The sequence below is a fragment of the Polypterus senegalus genome, chromosome 3 (assembly GCF_016835505.1).
Source record: "Polypterus senegalus isolate Bchr_013 chromosome 3, ASM1683550v1, whole genome shotgun sequence".
Lineage (NCBI taxonomy): Eukaryota > Metazoa > Chordata > Cladistia > Polypteriformes > Polypteridae > Polypterus > Polypterus senegalus.
Genome location: NC_053156.1, coordinates 278,508,512 through 278,528,997, shown reverse-complemented (window position 1 = coordinate 278,528,997; position 20,486 = coordinate 278,508,512). Strand labels below are relative to the sequence as shown.

The 20,486-nt window shown below is 40.6% G+C and overlaps 1 protein-coding gene across 2 annotated transcripts in view; it reads right to left on the bottom strand.

Moving 5' to 3' along the window:
- The window catches only part of zgc:64051 (leukocyte surface antigen CD53), a 56,931-nt gene that overhangs the window by 8,917 nt on the left and 27,528 nt on the right, over positions 1 to 20,486 (bottom strand). For both annotated transcript variants that reach the window (XM_039749267.1, XM_039749266.1), the window contains 5 exons: positions 14,252 to 14,320; positions 6,941 to 7,129; positions 3,965 to 4,039; positions 893 to 982; positions 608 to 718 (listed from right to left, as the gene is read on the bottom strand). In XM_039749267.1, coding sequence (XP_039605201.1) covers positions 608 to 718; positions 893 to 982; positions 3,965 to 4,039; positions 6,941 to 7,129; positions 14,252 to 14,314 — 528 coding nt within the window. In that variant the 5' untranslated portion in view covers positions 14,315 to 14,320. The remainder of the gene's footprint in view (positions 1 to 607; positions 719 to 892; positions 983 to 3,964; positions 4,040 to 6,940; positions 7,130 to 14,251; positions 14,321 to 20,486) is intronic.

Here is a 20,486-nt window from a genome sequence, read left to right as displayed (position 1 = left end):
CATTTGCTGACATATCTATTGCGACAAAAGTGATATAGTGACTCGATGAAAGGTCTGTACATGGCTGTTTCATCATGCCGGAAACACAGCATGCTCTTGCTGTTAATTTGGCCTTGCTGTAAAGATCTATCACCTCCTTCTTGTACACTCCTCACCATTAAGTGCCTCTTTGATCCTGTGTGGGACTGATTTCCATTCGGTGCAGGAGTTCCAATATAGAGAGATAGGTAGGCCAATGGCCAATGGACATGAAGTCCCTAAGAGCTCTTCAAGAAGGGCAAGTCACTTGCTTAAGATAACTATAAAGAAGGAGAGAGACATAGAGAGAGAGTATGTCCCTGATCAGCTACATTATATTTCTTAAAACAGAGGAAGAATAAGGGGAGGAAAAACATAGTACAGGAAGTGGACCATGAAAAGAGGAAGCTGGATTGCATCACACAAGAAAAGGGCAAAGTATGTAGTAACACAATAAAGTTTTTGATGAGAACAGGCCAATCGGTCCAGCAGAGCTTGTTAGTCCCTACTGATATCATTTTTTCAAAATATTGTGAAGATCAGCTGGTACAATGTTCAGTACTTGATAGCAAGAAATATAGTTACTCACCTCTTTCCATAAATTATCAGTTTTTGAAACGTCACAATTGTCAGTCTTACAGCAGGAACCCGGTACTTCAGGAATCCAGTCTTTAGAGGAACTTATGCCACAGCATTCCATCTGCACAGATTTTAAATAAAAATCTTAGTCTTCACATATCTAACAAATAAATCTGCCTATAAAAGGTAAAATCTTAGAAACTCAGTTGATTTCAAGTACAGAATAGATATATGACAATAAAATAAGTGAAGAGAGTTGATTTTAATAAATATGCTTAATGTGATGGTAGCTTACTCTTTTCTGGACTTCATCCCAGGTTTTGGACGTGCTGTTTTGATACTGAGACAAGCTCGTCTTCAGTTCCTTAGTAATTTGTTCCTCAATCTGTTTACATAAGAAAAATGTGAAATTCAACATTGAACTGTTCACCCAATTAATCATCTATAACTAAAGCATGACTCTTATGTAGTTACCGTTTATTACAAGACCAATCCAGCCTGTCATGTTACATTTTATTTTTAATTTCTTAATATGCTATTAATTGCCACCTTTTATCTTATGTGGTTAGATAGATAGATAGATAGATAGATAGATAGATAGATAGATAGATAGATAGATAGATAGATAGATACTACACGCTGTTGCAGTTTTTTCAAACTCTCTGAAAAAGCACTTAAGAGGTGTTCAGTCACATTCTTCATCTATACCATGTGGACACCTAAATTAAGATGCCAGACGTTCAACAGTGCCCCAAACATACAGCTTTAATAGGTCAGTGCTAACCTGAGGTTGGTGAACTCCATGTTATCGCCAGCCGAACAGGCTGCCATATAGATAAAGTGAGATGGAAAGAGAGAAAGAACACACTTCATTTGGTAAACGGATCAGCCTTACAGGAGTGACAAATGGGATATTTCTTTTTCATTGCAGCATTAAGATTGTATACACATTTTTGTACTAGTGTGTACCATTTGTTTGAGCTATACAATTAAAAATGTAGCTTGCCGTCAAAAGTAATGGAAATGTGACCTGTTGGGACAGTTAAATAATGAAGCTTTACTTAAAGTCAAATACAGCAAAGATCTCAGTTCCAACTCAACATTTTCGCTCCAAGATCTTTAAAGGAACCTACTTCTGTCCCTCATTTTTCAAGGACATGCCTCCAGCATCAGCTAAAACATTTCAATCCACACTCCACTTTCTCAAAAGCCAGGACGCTGTTCACTAGTACAATTGTCTCAGCACTCTTGCAGGGCTGTGAAAATCTACTATCCAGTAGCTTGTCGAGCCAATACAATACAATTAAAACTATTTCAGTTTATTTCTGGGCTCCCCAGTGAAGTACAGGTAGACAGACAGAATGTACTTGTACCCAGTGGGAAATGTAGCTTTTTTACAGAAGCTCATTAAATAAATAAATATGCACACACACTATGGTTTGAATACACACCAGAATAACTAAAAAGAAAGAAAAGTTCTGACTTGGCTGTCCCACTGAGGCATTATGTAGTTGTATTGTCGCTGGTATGACAAAGGAGCCCCTGTAGCATTTCTTGACACACTTCTCCTGAATGGTTCATTGGCTGACGGTCCTCGGTGTTAGTGTGTCAGAGTGAGGATGTGCAGCATTGTTCATAATGGCACTCAGTTTTGTCTTCATTCTCTCCTCTACTATGTCCGGGGGCTCCAGAGTGTGTTCCATAATTAAGCCTGTCCTTTTAATTAGCTTGTTGATTTAGTGGGTTACACCACAGTGCAGAAAATCGCACTGGCCATCACAGTATTATTGAATACATGAAGGATGTCACTACACTGCACACATTAAAGGAGCACAGTCTCCTCAGAAAAAAAGTCTGCATGTCCTTTTTTCGTACATCATTACTGTGTATTATGAGACCTGTCCAAGCTGTCATTGATGTGGACCCCCAAGCACTTGTAAGAGTGTACCATCACCACATCCACACCCTGAATGGTGACCTGACATGGAGGCTCTTTCATGCAGTGAAAGTCAATAACCATTTCATTGGTTTTGCTGATGTTAAGATGCAGACAATTCTCTTTGCACCAAGACACAAAGTTCTCCACCTGACTCTGATACTTAGTCTCATCCTCCTTATCAGTACACCCCATAAGTGCAGAATCATCTGAGAATTTCTGCAAGTAACCTGGTGTTATATTTACAGCCTGAGGTGTACAGAGCAAAGAGAAAGGGAGACAGGACAGTTCCTTGTGGTGCTCCCGTGTTGCTCACATCCATAGCACAGACAAAGACCTTCAGTCTCACAAACTATTGTCTACCAGATAGATAATTCATTATCCAGGACACCACAGGCTTGTCCACCCTGAATTTAGCACTGACCAGGAATTGCTGGATGGTACTGAGGGCATTTGAGAAATCAAAAACATAACTCTCATAGTACAGCCAACTTTACCCAGGTGAGAATAAGCTTTATTGAGCAGATTAATATTTGCATCCTCCAGTCCAATCTTTGTCTGGTAGGCAAATTGCAGGAGGTCCAAGTGGTCTGCTACAAAAGAACTCATATATTCCAGGGCCAGCCTCTCAAAGATCTTCATGATGAAAGATCTAAATGCCACTGGTCTGTAGTCATTAGGTGAAGAGGCACCTGCCTTCTTTGGGACAGGAACAATGCAGGATGTTTTCCACAGCAGCAGCACTTTCTGGATCCCCAGGAACAAACTGAACAGGGGACAGAAGACACCGCAAAGTTTGTCAGTACAGGCCTTAAGAACTCAAGGTTTGACACCATTTGGCCCTGTGTATTTTTCTGTGTGCGGCTTCCTCATTTGTCTGTTTCCTTGGTCTTCAGTTGCAGGCAGCTCATTACTGATGGTCAGAGGTGGAACCATCAATGGTCATTCAAGGAGAATTGGTAGTACTAATTGATATAGCAGGAATGATGTGGGGGTAACTGGTCATTGGAAGAAGTAGTCGGAGGAAAAATCTATTAAAAAGCTGGTTAACGGTGTTAGCTTTGTCAACATCCCCTTCTAGTACCTGAGCCCTGGATTGCTTGCTTCCAGCATTTATGCCAAGGTAATGCCCTCCACCAGTTACAAATGGTGCCACTACCTCCTAATCCTTCACAAAATGTTTTAAGGTTATGAACCTCTGGCATCTCATTTTAGTGAAGTATTCAAAAACATGAATATCAATAAAAGGCATTGATTCCTATGGCACCATAGATTCACTGGCACCATTGAAGGTTTTGCAAATGAGGAAAACTGATGAGGTTACAAATCATCAGGCTATCTTATAGAATATATACAATATACAAACCATCATGAGAAATACTGTTTTCAGAAGGTTAACTACATAAGCACATCTCCTGTTCACAGACTCACCTCTGATTCTTTAACCAAGAGAACAACGGCAACTGACACCTCTGTTACAAGCAGGAGTAACAGCAAAATGAAGAACTAGAAAAGAAAGAGATCTGTCAGATATTCAGAAAATATTCAGTGTCTCTACTTTTCATTATTTCTCTACTTTCTTCACACTTTTTAAAAAAATCAGCTAACAAGTTCCATTATTATTTATTGAGAAAGTGCATGCATGCGGTATTTACATATGTAGTGGGTGTAGTGGCTAAAGAGCTAGATTGTGTGAAGTTAATCTGGGTAGCAGCACCCTTTTTGACCAGCAGAAGATGCTACCCTCACAGCAAAAGGTCTTTCAAGGTCTTAACAGAAGCCCTATTACAGGGTTTGAGGTTCCTCAGAGTGATGGGGATGATGTCTTATGGCCTCATGGTCATACTGGCTATGACAACCAATATGGCCCTCTCCAGAACAAATCTGTAGTGGGTCTAACATGCATGAATTTCAGGTGCCACTAAGGGGAGTGCTACCCATGCAACACTAAAAATCAGTGTCAAGTGCTTCCAGTAGGGTACCCAGAAGGTGGTTGGAGCCCAGTGTAAAATGACATTGCTTCCTTTGCTCAGAAAGCTAAGAGTTGGGAGGCAGCTGGTGACAAAAGCTCAGCTGGAAATATTGAGTTAGGAGAACCGAGTAGAGAAAAGTGAGCAGCAGAGACGTGTTAACCAATTAGTCAGGGGTCACTATTGTTTGGTTAGGCCCTAAGGTGTTTATTATTTTTTGTTTTGATTGTGCTTTCTTTTTTTCCTTTATCACTTATTGAGAGTTTGTTATTAAAGCCATTGTTTTGTTATTTTGGACTCCTAGATTGAAGTATGCCTCACCGCCGCTGTCCATACGCACAAACAACAGTTAGGACCCTCTCATCTACTGGGGTAAACCTCAATGAACAGGCTCCAAGTCAGGGGGCAATAAGTATGCCCACAAAGAGTGGTAGAGAGTCAAGCCCCTCTCAAGGAGATTGGTTCCAGAGCCCACACTGTGCATCGAAGTGAGCCCGACTATATCTACCCGGAACCTCTCAACCTTGCGCACTAGCTCAGGCTCCTTCCCCTTCAGTGAGGTGACATTTCACGTTCCAAGAGCCAGCTTCTGTAGCCGAGGATGGGACCACCAAGGTCCCCGCCTTCGGCTCCCACCTGACTCACACTGTACCCAACTTCCTTGGCCCCTCCTACAGGTGGTGAGCCCATGGGAAGGAGGACCCACGTTGCGTCTTTTGGCTGTGCCCGGCCAAGCCTCATGGGGGCAGGCCCGGCTACCAGGTACTCGCCATCAAGCACCACCTCCAGGCCTGGCTCCAGAAAGGGGTGAGGGAAAACACCATTCAAAGTTTTTATTCATCATAGGAGGTTTAGGGATGCTGTCAAGCTGAAGAAGGAGTCTTACGAGACCCTTTTGTCCTGTGGATCTCTGGAGGCAGCTAATAGGCAGCTAATAGGTACCGGCAGGCCAAGCGGAATGTGGCTTCATTGGTTGCTGAGGCAAAAACTCGGGTGTGGGAGGAGTTTGAGGAGGCCATGGAGAACGACTTCTCCAAAAATTCTGGTCCACGGTTCGGTGTCTCAGGAGGGGGAAGTGGTGCAGTGTCAACACTGTGTATGGCGGGGGTGGTGTGCTGCTGACCTTGACTTGGGACGTAGTTGGTCGGTGGGGGGAGAACTTCAAAGACCTCCTCAATCCCACTAATATGTCTTCCAAAGAGGAAGCAGAGACTGGGGACTCGGAGGTGGGCTCTCCCATCTCTGGGACTGAGGTGACCGAGGAGGTCAAAAAACTCCTTGGTGGCAGGGCCCCGGGGGTGGATGAGATACGCCTGGAGTTCCTCAAGGCTCTAGATGTTGTAGGACTGTCTTGGTTGACATGCCTCTGCAACATCGTATGGACATCGGGGACAGTGCCTCTGGATTGGCAGACCAAGTTGGTGGTCTCTCTCTTTAAAAAGGGGGACCGCAGGGTGTGTTCCAACTACAGAGGGATCACACTCTTCAGCCTCCCTGGTAAAGTCTATTCGGGGGGTCCTGGAGAGGAGGGTCCATCAGATAGTCAAACCTTGGATTAAGGAGGAACAGTGTGGTTTTCATCCTAGTCGCAGAACAGTGGACCAGCTCTACACCCTTGACAGGGTCCTGGAGGGTGCATGGGAGTTTGCCCAACCAGTCTACATGTGTTTTGTGGACTTTGAAAAAGTGTTCTACCATGTCCCTCGGGGAATCCTGTGAGGGGTGATCCGGGAGTATGGGGTACCGGACCCCCTGATAAGGGCTGTTCAGTCCCTGTACAACTGGTGTCAGAGCTTGCTCCACATTGCCGGCAGTAAGTCAAACCCGTTTCTGGTGCGAGTTGGACTCTGCCAGGGCTGCCCTTTGTCACCGATTCTGTTCATAACTTTTATGGACAGAATTTGTTGGAGCAAAAAGGGTGTTGAGGGGATCCGGTTTGATGGACTCAGGATTGGGTCACTGCTTTTTGCAGATGATGTTGTCCTGTTTGCTTCATCAGGCTGTGATCTTCAGCTCTCTCTGAATCGGTTTGCAGCTGAGTGTGAAGCGGCTGGGATGGGAATCAGCACCCTCAAATCTGAGACCATGGTCCTCAGCCGAAAAAGGGTGGAGTGCCCTTTCAGGGTTGGGAGCGAGATCCTGCCCCAAGTGGAGGAGTTCAAGTATCTTGGGGTCTTGTTCATAAGTGAGGGCAGAATGGAGCAGGAGATCGACAGGCGGATCAGTGTGGTGTCCGCAGTGATGTGGGTTCTGCATCAGTCTGTCATTGTGATAAAGGAGATGAGCCGACAGGCAAAGCTCTCAATTTACCAGTCAATCTATGTTCCTACCCTCACCTATGGTCATGAGCAGCAGGTAGTGACCAAAGAACGAGAACACAGCATATGTATTTTGATATAAAATACAGTACTAGGATTTAAGACTATTTCATACTTACTGAGCAAAGAAGACATTTATTCTCCTTCAGGGACCCGAGGCATCCAAGAAATGACACTACCATGATTATGGTGCCAACTATGATCAGAGTATTGGAGATGGAAAAGAAGGGAACGCTAGGGAAGAGTCCAACTATGTAGTCCTGCATCATGAGGTATATTCCAAAGCCCAGGATGAGGCATCCACAGACCTGGAAGGACAGGAAGGATTATGGAAAGACAAAAAGCTATATGTGTATTTGACACAGAACAAAAATGCTTAATAAATAGGAATGACAGGATATTTGGTAATCAGTCTAAACCAGGATAAAGAAACAGAACAATCTTCTATTTGTTGCTCCAACAGATTTAAAAGAAAACTGCTAACAGTTTAGAATAGTGGATACCGACAGTGCACTCCATAATGTTTGGGACAAAGGCACATTTTCCCTTGATTTTTCCCTCTGTTCCACAGTTTAAAATTACAAATTAAACAATTCAGACAAGATTAAAGTGAACATTCCAGAATTTAGTTTAAAGGTTTTTCCACACAGTCACTGTGCAATAAGTGTTTGAAGTCTGCGATTCATAAAAATCAGCACAGGTGCTGAGGGTCTTCCAAGCCCATGTCCTGCCAAGCTTCTAATGCAGCCATCTTCAGCTCCTGCTTGTTTTGGGGGGCTTGTCCCCTTAAATTTTTTCTTCAGCATATGGAAGTCTTTTTCTTGTCTGTCCACTGGAACTTTTCCCTGAATTCTGCAGGCTCTTTCAAGTCCTTTTTTCACAAACTGTAATCTGGCCGTCCTGTTTTTGTGGCCTGTAGTGTAGTGGTCTGTATCTTGCAGTGTGGCTGGCCTCTATACTTCTGTTCATGAAGTCTTCTGCGGATAGTCGTCTCTAACAAAACACACGTAGACCCCCTGAAGTCTGTTTCTGATCTGCCAGAAAGTCCTTTGGGGCTTTTTCTTTATCATAGTGAGGATTCTTCTGTCATCAGCAGTGGAGGTCTTCTTTGGCCTACCAGTCACTTTGTGATTACTGAGCTCACCAGTGTGTTCTTTCTTCTTCTTGATATTCCAGACAGTTGATTTAGGTCATCCTAGGGTTTTACTGATGCCTCTAATGATTTTATTCCTGTTTTTCAGCCTCATAATAGCCTCTTTGACTTTCATTGGCACAGCTCTGGTCTGGTGCCAATGGCAACTACAGACTCCAAAGGGTAGAAACAGGCCGAGGTATCTTATGAAGCAATGAAACACACCAGAGGAATTAAATAGTGTCCTGAAATGGTGGGATTATGTAGAAAAAGTGTTGTCATTTCTACACGGTGTGACCAAAATGCATTTAAATACCCGTAAATGAAAGTATACCATGGGCACTTTAATTACATCTGAATTGCTTGATTAATAAGTTTAAACCGTAGAGTAGAGGAGTAACTCAAGGAAAAATGTGTCTTTGTCCTAAACATTATGGATGGCACTGTAGGTGTACCTGGGAGTTACTTATCATGGTGTTAATAAGACACATAAAAAAACCCACAATGATAATAAATAAGTATGGAGCTACCTGTAAGATATACATTAGTCACTTACTGTTCAATACCAAGACCTTAATAAAAACGTTAAATTAATGAGTGATTAGTAACTACAAATACAGTTGGATGCACTACAGTATGTCCTTACAACTAACATTCTGAAGTGCAACATAGAAATCTTTTGCTTGTGTTTGTGTATTAATAATTTGTTTTGTATAGCAGATTAATAATAATAATAATTATAATAATAATAATAATAATAATAGTGGTGCAGTGGTAGTGCTGCTGCCTCGCAGTTAGGAGACCCGGGTTTGCTTCCCGGGTCCTCCCTGCGTGGAGTTTGCATGTTCTCCCGTGTCTGCGTGGGTTTCCTCCGGGCGCTCCGGTTTCCTCCCACAATCCAAAGACATGCAGGTTAGGTGGATTGACGATTCTAAATTGGCCCTGGTGTGTGGGTGTGTTTGTGTGTGTCCTGCGGTGGACTGGCACCCTGCCCAGGATTGGTTCCTGCCTTGTGCCCTGTGTTGGCTGGGATTGGCTCCAGCAGACCCCTGTGTTCGGATTCAGTGGGTTGGAAAATGGATGGATAACAATAATTATAAATTGTATTTATATTGCGCTTTATATTTAACAATCTCAAAGTGCTACAAAATAAGAATAAATTAACAAACAAGATAATCTATAGAAATAATTGAACAAAATGCCTTTCTAAAAAGATAAGTTTTTAAGTTTTGTTTAAAATCGTTTAAAAGAATCCACAGGCTTTCTTTATTGAAATAAAGATGAATTGGCAGCTGACTAATATTATTGAGATTAATTAATCAACTCATTTATTCTGCATTTTTAAATACTGATCAATACTGTCACTATAAAAATGAATAAAGTTTTGAACTGCCAGATATTACTGCTGTAATGGCCGACTGCCAGTTGTGAGTGTATTTTAAAAATGAACATATTGACTAATGCTGTTGCTATAAAGATTGACTCATCACTGTTGATGTTATTACAAGAAATGTTTGATTAACTAATTAATTATTAGTTTCCACAATGATTAATTGATCAATTAATTAGGAATGCCACATTGATAATTAACTGATTATTGATATTGTAATCCACAAAGATGGCAATTTATTCCTCACCTTTGACTCACTAAGTAGCCCTGTAAGTGTCAAACAAAATAAACAAACGTGACCTAAGAAAACAATTCAGTTTTGAGTGCATCTTCAAACTCAGGGTACATTTTCTTTACAGCATGAGTGCTGAAAGGTTTCCATTACAGCCACTTTGAGTATGACGATGGAACTGATTTATTATCCTTAGCTGCACTTTCTTTAACTTTCCTTGCATTTAAAAGAAACTGTCAGCATTATTTTTTTTTCTTTTTCCTCTTTTCAACACATACAGTATGTGCTTAAACGTTTACCTTTTCAGTTTTACAGACGTTTATTTACTCCCAAAACTTTTAGGCTTACCCCTTATTTGCTGAAAGACAGATCATTTCCAGTAAGTGGACACAGGATGTGAATGATGAGAATTAATTCATACTTTATCATGCAGCTCAGGACCTCCTTATGCAAAATGTGTCTGCTTTGCAAAGAAGGAGTCGACTTAAAAATATGAGTGTAAAAATATAGCAGATTAAGCCTGTGAGAGTATTTTTAGAAGACCAGCATAAAGTTAGCATGATGTAGATTACGATTAGCAGACTAACATGAATGCCAATCTACCATCACTGCGATGCACCCTGACTAAATCTGGTCATATCTGCCTCACAAAGTAGAGCAATAATTCGACAAAAAGCACTAAACTGTTATTGTTAAATATTATGAATAGTGGGGAAAGACGACAAGGTGTAGTTACTAGTGAGCTGGTGATGGAACTATAATGTGTTGACTCTTCAGAATATAAATGATGGCAGGTGAGATGCCCAGAACATCACAGGCAAATTGAATGGCATTAATTAGCAATTTGTCCAGCACTGATCCAGTTACTTTAAACGTGTATTTAGGCACAGAACACATGACAAGGTAAGGGGTTTCTTTCCACTCATTATTATTTTTTTATAACAATGCAACATGTACATTTTGCAGTACGGTAGTTGTATTCATTGATCATGGTGCCAGAGAGTAGCAATGCAGTGCATGTTAATAGCACACGCAAGTAAGAATTTCACTACACTCTGTACATGTGACAGTACTGACCCTATGAACCTTATCATTGATATCATAGGATGATTACTGTTCAGCCAAACGTAGCCTGTCTCATTTTTCAACCAAGCTTCTGCAAAATATTAATCGAGTAGAGATATGACAGTTGCTACAGTATTTGATAACAGGTAAAATGTTAATAAATAATAATAGATATCAATAAAAATAAATTAACTAGATAGATCTTTATTGTCATTGTCACTTTTACAAAGGAGCAACGAAATTGAGAGGTGCAGTCAACTCAGTGTGAGGCATAAGAGTTAAAAAGACAAGAAGAGAGAAAATAATAACAAACCAAATAGTAATAAAAGTAGTTTACAAAATATACAAATTGCACTGGTTGACTTAAGGTTTATATTGCACATTGGGAGAGAATGATATGGAGAAGTTTTATTCTGAGTTCAGGGCCATGATTGCTTTTGGATAAAAGCTGTTTTTAAGGTGGTTTGTCCTGGTTTTCATTGCTCTGTTTATCTCTTGCCTGATGGCAAAAGCTGGAAGAGGCAATGGCCGGGATGTGATGAATCCTGTGAAATGTCTATTGCTTTTTTGCGGCATCGGGAGGTGTAGATTTGTTCCAGAGTGGGGAGGGTACAACCATTTGTTCTCTCCGCTGTCCTGACATCCCTGCGGAGCACTTTCCTTTCTGAGGAAGTGCAGCTGCTGTACCACACACACAGTCCGTACGTGAGCACACTCTCGATGGAACAGTGATAAAAGGCAAGGAGCAGAATTTTGGGGAGATGGTTCTTTCTGAGGATTCTCAGAAAATACAGTCTCTGCTGCGCCTTCTTCAGCAGCTCCTTGGTGTTGGCGCTCCAGGTCAGGTCATCCTCCAGCTCAATGCCCAGAAACCTGAATACCGGGACCCTCTCCACACAGGCCCCGCCAATGATGAGTGGCTGGATGTCAGTTTTGTTTTTTCTAAAGTAAATAACAAGCTCCTTCGTTTTTGTGGTGTTGAGGTGCAGGTTATTGACTGTGGACCACTCTGACAGCCGCTCCACCTCGTCCCTGTATGCTAGCTCACCCTCCTTACCTGAGATCAGTCCGACCACCATCATGTCATCCGTGAACTTTATGATCTTGTTGCTATGGTGAGTGGGGACACAGTCATATGTGTAGAGGGTGTAGAGGAGCAGGCTGAGCACACAACCCTGTGGCGTCCTGGTGTTGAGGCTTAGAGCAGTGGATGTGTGCAGACCCAGCCTGACCCTCTGGGAGCGACCAGACAGGAAGTCCACTATCCAACTGCAGGTGAGTTATGGAATTCCCAGATCTGCCAGTCTGGACACCAGTCGTTATGGGAGGATGGTGTTAAACGGAGAGCTGAAGTCTACAAAGAGCAGTCTGGCATAACTCCTCTGCTGCTACAGGTGGGTCAGGGCAGCATGAAGGGCTGTGGCCACAGTGTCCTCCATGGATCTCTTTGCTTTGCAAGCAAATTGAAATGGGTCCAGGTCTGCTGGCAGGCAGATGATGATATGACTCTGCACCAGGTTCTCAAAGCACTTCATGATGACAGATGTGAGTGCCACTGGGTGGAAATCATTCAGACTGTTTGTGATAGATTTTTTCGGCAGTGGAACAATAATTGAGGACTTGAGGCAGGATGGGGTAGTGGCCTGGGACAGGGACTGGTTGAAAATTCTAGTGAAGATTCCGGCCAGTTGATCCGCACAGTCTTTCAGCACCCATCCACTATTATAAACAGTATTAAACAATAAAATGAGTAATTATAGAAAAACCCTAAAAGTTAAGGGAGCCATATGAAGAAAAGGTTAATTATGGAACAATTCATCATGTGTTTTAAAAAAATGTAAGCAAAGAACAGAACAGATGCCTGGCAGACAAGCATTAAAAAGATTTTATAATTTTTTTGCCAAGATATAAAAACGTTTTGTATACGTCCAGGTAAGTGAATGATTTTTTTTAGCGTTTAAATAATATAAGTAATCAGAACAGATTAAGGTCTCTCTGTTGAGTAAGTAAGTCTTTGGGTAACACTTTAGTTTATATAATGCAAAAATGCATCTATTAGTCATTTAGTATTATGTGACAAGACTTAATAAACACTTCTTCTGGTCTTTATAACACTTATAAAACATCAGTAGAGAGGTTATTCATTTCTGTGCTGTGTGGTATATTGTCATGAGGGTAGAATGACTTGTTAATATGAAAGTCTTATACTAAATATGTCACGTCAAGAGAAATGTGTCTCAGCTAAGCCACCTCAGACCACTCCAAAGTGAAGGTTTATCAGCAGGTCATATTATAGAGATGAATAAACACAATGCTGAGGCTTAGCTCACTCCAGTTCTTAAATCTTTACGCTGGCTCTCGGTTAAGTTTAGGACATATTTCAAAATCCTCTTTTTAACATATAAAGCCTTAAATGGCCGAGATCCGGCTTACTTATCTGAACTTATCATTATTTACAAACCAAAGCACACATTAAAATCTCAAGATCGTGGTCTGCTTATGGTTCCAAGGAATTAATAAAATAACAGTGGGAGGTCAAGCTTTTAGTTGCAAGACCCTAAACCTGTGGCCTTCTACTATAAGAGATGCCCCTTCAGTCTCAGCTTTTAAATCCCAGCTGAAGACTCACTACTTGAGTTTAGTATACCCTGACTAGAGCTACTGATTAACTGTGCATACTGCATCTTGGCTGTTAGTCATTAGCACTAAAACATAAGTAATATGATAGTTATAAACTAACACTCACATACTCTATTCCTCTTCTAGGTACTCACTTGTGGCACTTGGTGCCGCTGCTCTACTGCCAAATTGTTTGCCTGCCCATGAAAAAGTCATCTCTGATAAAGGAGCACTGATATCATCAGGTAGAAGGGTCCTTTCATCTGATTGGCCGGCCCCACACTGACTCAGCTGTAAAATGGTCAGTAGGGGGGAGGCAGCTTGTTGTCCGAGGTCTCCAGGACTCTGAATAAATCGTAATCCTCATATGTGATAGTTCTGTATTTAGTGTGTGATATCATCTACTACTTTTGTACTATTCTACTACTACTACTATTACTATTGTACTGCTGTATTGAATTCCTGAGGAGGCAACGACAGATTAGCCATCTAGATTTGTGAAGATGATTACTTTGTAATTTTTTTGTGTATTGTATTTACCCCATTTTTTGACACCCATTGTACACCCAGCATACCTGGAAAGTTGTTTCTCTCCAAATTGCCTTTCCCAACATTTCTTCCATTTTTTTGTTCCTAACAAGTGTTTTTTTTTTTTTAGTTTTTTTTCTTGTCAACTTAGGAAGTCAAGGCTTAGGGACTGTCAAAAATAGGGTCTGTTAAAGCCAGTTGTGTCACTCCTTGCATGACGTTGGGCTATACAAGAAATAAAGTATTGTTTTTGTTGTTGCTTTGCGTGTGTTATAAAGACCCAAAGAAGTGCTTCCTAAGGTCTTGTTACATAATAGCAAATGACTAAAAAGTGCATCTTATCGGTAACTAAACTAAAGTGTTACCAGTTTTTCTAACATTTGTATAACATTTAGACCAAACATGCCTTCATCTCTGTTCTAGATTCCTACATTGATATCCTTAAAGTGGACAAAGTAACTTACCCAGAAGATTAAGTTGAATGCAAACAGGGTATACTTGAGAAACTGTACACATTTCTGAGTCATTTTGCTCTAAAAAGAAAGGAACAGTTACAATTATTAAGACTGATAGCAGACTTTTATAATAAAATAATTTTTGAATCCGCAGCACCATTTTCATGAAAATCTCCACAAAATGCCCAATCATATTCAATGATAAAAAGGAAGGTACATTACAGTATAGCATGTCTATCTTTGCCATACCAAAGTTTTCCCATTTTAATTTATAAAACTATTGTAAATGAAATCTTTCTATGTTTATTTACAAATTACAAATAATTGTTCTGTGATATGCTTAGAACCACCATAGCACATTCCAGCACACCATATTGCATAACCATTAATACATACATATAGTGCTATATATACTATAAATTCATAGGTCTGAATCGCAACAGGTAATGCTTGTGGTAGGTCAGCCAGTTGGCAAACATCTGCCATGTCCCCTCAGTTGTAACAACCAGATCATAGGTATGTGATACAGTACCTGCCAAATAATACAAAGAGTACACGACACGTGTATAAATTGGGGCTCATTAGGTGTACGCACCTTTACTTCCCCTTGCAAGGATCAAACCGGCCGACTGGCCGACCAACCACAAGTGTTACATGGTAGGTAACCGTCTAAATAATCAAATTGCAGTTCAGACCTCTGAATGTAACACTCTGATCTTCACCCTAACAAGTAAGCACATCAGCTGCTGTGACACAATGTCAGGTGCTGACATCTGAGGTTTGACCCCCATAAGGGGAAGCAAAGGGGTGCACACTTGAGGAGGTACTGTATCACATAGTATAAACTATATGTGCAGTGTATAACATATATATTAGAGTACAAGTCAGGAATCTTACACTGGTAACACAGGGCATAAGGCAGGAGGAACTACATCTGAACGAGTTACCAGTAGATTACAGAGCCCACTCCTTAATACAATTTCAGTTTCTCTTTGAAATGTGAGAGTACATGGAGTAAACCTGTGTGGAAAAGTGAAGAACATGCAAACTTCATATGCCACCATTCCTGAATTCTGGAATCTGTGAGCTGATAGCACTCAACAACAATATCATGTGCCATAGAAATTTTGTCCTTGCCTATGGGATCACCTAAATGTAGGTTCAGAATGTTTCTGTTAGGTAAACATCAGCAATAGTTTTTTTATTAGTAAAATATTGAGAAAATGTTCACTAAAATATAGTAAATGTAGTATAACAATAAAAACATTGTTGCTGGACTGAGTAAAACCTTGTGGTATTAAAAATGTTCTTCACAAAAAAAGACTTAAAAGTGTTTTTCAACAATCTACCTCTTCTATGCCTCGCAGATGAAGAAGCATTTAAATCAGCTAAATTTAAAGAAGCCATGGACTCCATGACTGCAGGTAAGACTTCAGGTTTGGATGGGCTTCCATCTGAATTAATTGACCTTCTTTTAAAATGAACTATTTATCCCCTTTCTGACATGATCAAAGAGACCACCTCATCTTGTCATTCAAGAATTAATATGGTTGTTGTTACATTGTTGTTAAAACAAGGTAAGGATCCTATGTTATGTCAAAGCTTTTGGCCTCTATCTGTTAAGAATTCAGACATAAAACGTTTAGTTTTGGGTCCTTGTTTGTCAGTCACAGAAACTTATTCATAAAATGGTTCACCCTGATTGAAATGTTATTTTCTTGTGACAGGTGAGAATGGGATTCAAAAATGGATTTTTAAATTTGATCACAATGTTACATTCCTCCCCATTTGCAGTTGTCCATAAAAAGTCTTCAATCTCCCATCCCTTCCCCATTATAAAAGGGGCTAGGCAGGGACTAATCAATTGATCCCTTGAACCACTAGCAGCAGCGATCTGTAACTGTCAGTTACAGACACTTATACTTTGTCACAGTTTTTCTCACAGAATTTCCCTCTGTGCTGATGATGTTCTCATTTACTTTGGTAATCCATCCAACCATTTCCTAACCCGCTGAATCTGAATACAGGGTCACGGGGGTCTGCTGGAGCCAATCCCAGCCAACACAGGGCACAAGGCAGGAACCAATCCTGAGCAGGGTGCCAACCCACCGCAGGACACACACAAACACACCCACACACCAAGCACACACTAGGGCCAATTTAGAATTGCCAATCCACCTAACCGGCATGTCTTTGGACTGTGGGAGGAAACCGGAGCGCCTGGAGGAAGCCCATGCAGACACAGGGAGAACTTGCAAACTCCACGCAGGGAGGACCCGGGAAGCGAACCCGGGTCTCCTAACTGCGAGGCAGCAGCGCTACCACTGCGCCCTACTTTGGTAATGCTTCTTTAAATAATGCTGCTATTTTAGACTCTTAAAACATATGAAATCTACTCCAGTTACATAACTAACTAGACAAAATTCAAACTCTTGCCACTTATATGTTTATCTCAGCAAATCTGTTTACCACCATTAATCCCAGTTACTAACTACTTTAGGTATCTATGGTGGATATTTCTGCATCAATTATAGCAATAGCTTACTCTAAATATTGTCACGTATCAGCTCTTGGACTAACAAACCCTTATCCTTACAATCTCACCAAGCCATGAGTAAAATGAATATGAGCTACGTGATTCTTCTTCCTCACCAATTATTGGTGAGAAGTGAAATACTTTATTTCTAAATTTTTATGAAATGGAAAGAGACCCAATCTTAGTACCCATGCAACCCTAATTAGAAGTAGGTTTGATAGAGGAGTGTCTACCCATTACAGGACAACACCACTGGACTTCATCCTACATCCCGTCTGGTCCTGGCTATCTCTTCCTTCCCCTCATCTGCCGTGGGTGCATATTGAATTCTTCATTATCCATTCTCAGTTTCTAGTGGGGACTCTCTTTTTGCCATTAACGCCTAAGTCCTATAGGCATTCCAGTGGTCTTATCATCCCTTATGCCCTAAATATCTTGTATCAGGTAGAGAGAAATATTTGAGCTGAATGAAATTATGAAATTAAGAACATTTATGTTAGCTTGAATGCCTAGTGGGGTCTTTTTGGTTATGGAACCCCTACAGATTTTGTTTTTTTTTTTCTCCATCCAAACTGGAATTTTTTGACATCTGAACTCATCTTTAGAGACTTACATCATGACACTGTATATAATGATGCTGTTCTTTTACTTGATATTTATCTGTTTTTAAAGATTGTTTAGATTGATTTGTTTTTCTTTCTTTGTTACTTATCATTTAATATTATTGCCTAATCTTTTCTTTCTCTTTTCTTGTAACTTTCTCTTTGACATCTTGTAAAGCACTTTGAGGTTCATTGTTTGTATGCAAATGTGCTATAGAAATGCTCCTAACATCAATCGCTACTCATGTATTTATCCTGGTCGGGAGACTTCAGGGATTATGGTAGTGCACTTTGTGACCTGTTTTGTCATGTTGGGCTCCTTTTGTCCTAATCTGCTTAGTCCAATTTTTCTCTTCCTTCTTCATCCTTTCTCTTTTACTTACGAATGTGTTCATTTTAAAGAACACGGAACATCTCTCTTTTCTCTGTTTTACCTGCTCATGCTCTTGACTGCCCATCTCACTCTTTCTCAGCCCAGTAATTGTCTTGTCTCCAGCCTCTATAATGTATTGTTTGTAAACCTTAATTTCAGTTACCTGTGCCTGGGTGACCATATGTTGTAATGTAAAAGGCCGTTCCTGAAATCCGAATTGTCAACAAACCCAATTAAAGCTCCTTCACAATTCTTAACTCCTCCCCCTAAGTGCTATCTAATCTTCTTCGTCTCTTTTGCCCAGTGACCGTGATCTTCTTCGTCACTTTTGCCTACTGGGCGTCCACATGTTCTGATTCTGCCCTCTTGTTTCTCTTTTTTTTTCTTTTGGACTTTTGTATCTCACTCCTTGGCTTCTTTTCTCTACTCAATGAAATTCAAATTTCTTTAGATATTCCTACATCTCTCCTCCTATCAACAAATCTTGTTTTATAGAGATTCATATCCTTGCATCACAATGGGAACCCAACGAGACTGTCTTCATTTTGAAAATTATTATATGTGGTCTGCGGTGGGCTGGCACCCTGCCCGGGGTTTGTTCCTGCCTTGCGCCCTGCGTTGGTTAGGATTGGCTCCAGCAGACCCCCCCGTGACCCTGTGTTAGGATATAGGGGTTGGATTATATGTGGAATTATCTGCATCTTGAGACCTATACAGCATTCTTAAGGGCTGATCTGCCTCTGTTCAGTCCCTTAATTTCCTGAATGTCTGTTGTTTGTTCAGTGCACTTCAAACCCCTCAGGAAGGAGGGGGTGGTCTGGGCCATGGGTGTTGTCAAGGTACAGTTCTGCTTGATTTGCTACATTGTAAATATTCAATAAATAAATTTTCACAAAAAAACAAACCTATGTAAATAAAGAGTTTTACTTTCATAATAGAATTTGTATTTATCATTTTCTGCCATGAACAGAGACTAATGTCTTGGCTTCTTACAGCACTTCCTGTTGTTGCAAAATACATTATCCATAAGTTGCATCACTCCGAGATGCAACCTCCTTTGTGCATAAATCATTGCAGCTATTTTTTTGTAACCTGGTGACAAAGCTGTACCTTAGCTGTTTATGTCAATTTCAATTTATTTATATAGCACATTTAAAACAACATAGTAATGCTGCGGCCAAAGTGCTTTACAATAACAGAATAAAATAAAAAAAATAAAAAATAAATAGTAATAAAATATATGAACATAAAATAAGATACATAATAAATAGAAATAATGTTATAAAATCACAAAGAGGAATCCATCAGTATTACTGAAGGTCAAGGAATGCAAGTGAATAGAAATGAGTCTTTAATCTCATTTTGAACAGTTCAGTTGTAGACGACTCCTTTATATGACGACGTAGAGAGTTCCACAGGCAAGGGGCAGCAGCTACAAAGGCCCTGTCCCCCTTGGTTTTACATTTGGTACGAGGGACAACCAGAGACAACTGACCAGAAGATCTAAGCACTCTGGATGGCTGGTGTAAAACACACAATTCAGATAAATAGGCAGCAGCGAGCCCATATAAAGATTTAAAAACTAGCAGCAAGATTTTAAAATCAATTCGAAAACTGACAGGTAGCCAGTGTAAAGAAGCTAAAATAGGAGAAACAGAGTCATATTTCCTTGCCCCAACCAGAAAGCGAGCGGCAGCATTTCTACCTCACACTAACTTATGACCCAGAGCCCGCTGTGGTTGTCACACTAAGCAGTGCTATCATAGCAGCTAGCAGTGAGCAACAGCCTGCCTGGCAGTATTGGGGGAATGCTAAATAATCAAGGGACAAATTAGTGATCAGGTGACATACAGCAAATGTTCCAGGCTTCAGTAACATGAAACTAAATTTGATTAAAAAAAAAAAAAAAAAAGATTGATCTCTGCAGCCTCACTCTCTAAAAACTAAGGCAGGGTTACATACTGACTGAAGGAGTCCTGTAAAAACTCAATACAGAAACTTCTGAGCAGAAAAGGGCCAAATTACCCAACACTCACCATCCTGGCATTTACTTTTGTTTTGTTCATGTTATTTTCAGGATGTTATCTATATAATCCTGAATCTGATTGATTAAGCAGGCTTGAGATTGTAATGTTATTTTATTTTTGCATTACATTAAAGGCTGCAGTGGGCTGGCACCCTGCCTGGTGTTTGTTTCCTGCCTTGCGCCATGTGTTGGCTGGGATTGGCTCCAGCAGACCCCCGTGATCCTGTGGTTGGGATATAGCGGGTTGCATAGATAGATAGATAGATAGATAGATACTTTATTAATCCCAATGGGAAATTCACATAATCCAGCAGCAGTATACTGATACAAAGAAACAATATTAAATTAAATAATAATAAAAATGAAAAGAATTAAAATAAAACTAATGTTCACATTTACTCCCCCGGGTGGAATTGAAGAGTCGCATAGTGTGGGTATAATGGATGGATAAAGGTCTTCCTACCTGTGCAACAACATGCATGTCTCTGGTGACTCTTCTTATGAAGTTAGTAGAGAGATTGCGAGAGCATGGGGCGTCATGAGGTCACTGAAAAAGGGGTGTGTGGCGCTCCCAGTATCTTTGCAAAAGAACGAAGGTCCAAGTCTTTAGAGTCTTGGTGGTTCCTGTTTTGCTATATGGTTGCAAATGACTGGACTCCTTTGGTACAGTGTCTCTTCGGAGAGTCCTTGGGTATCGTTGGTTTGAG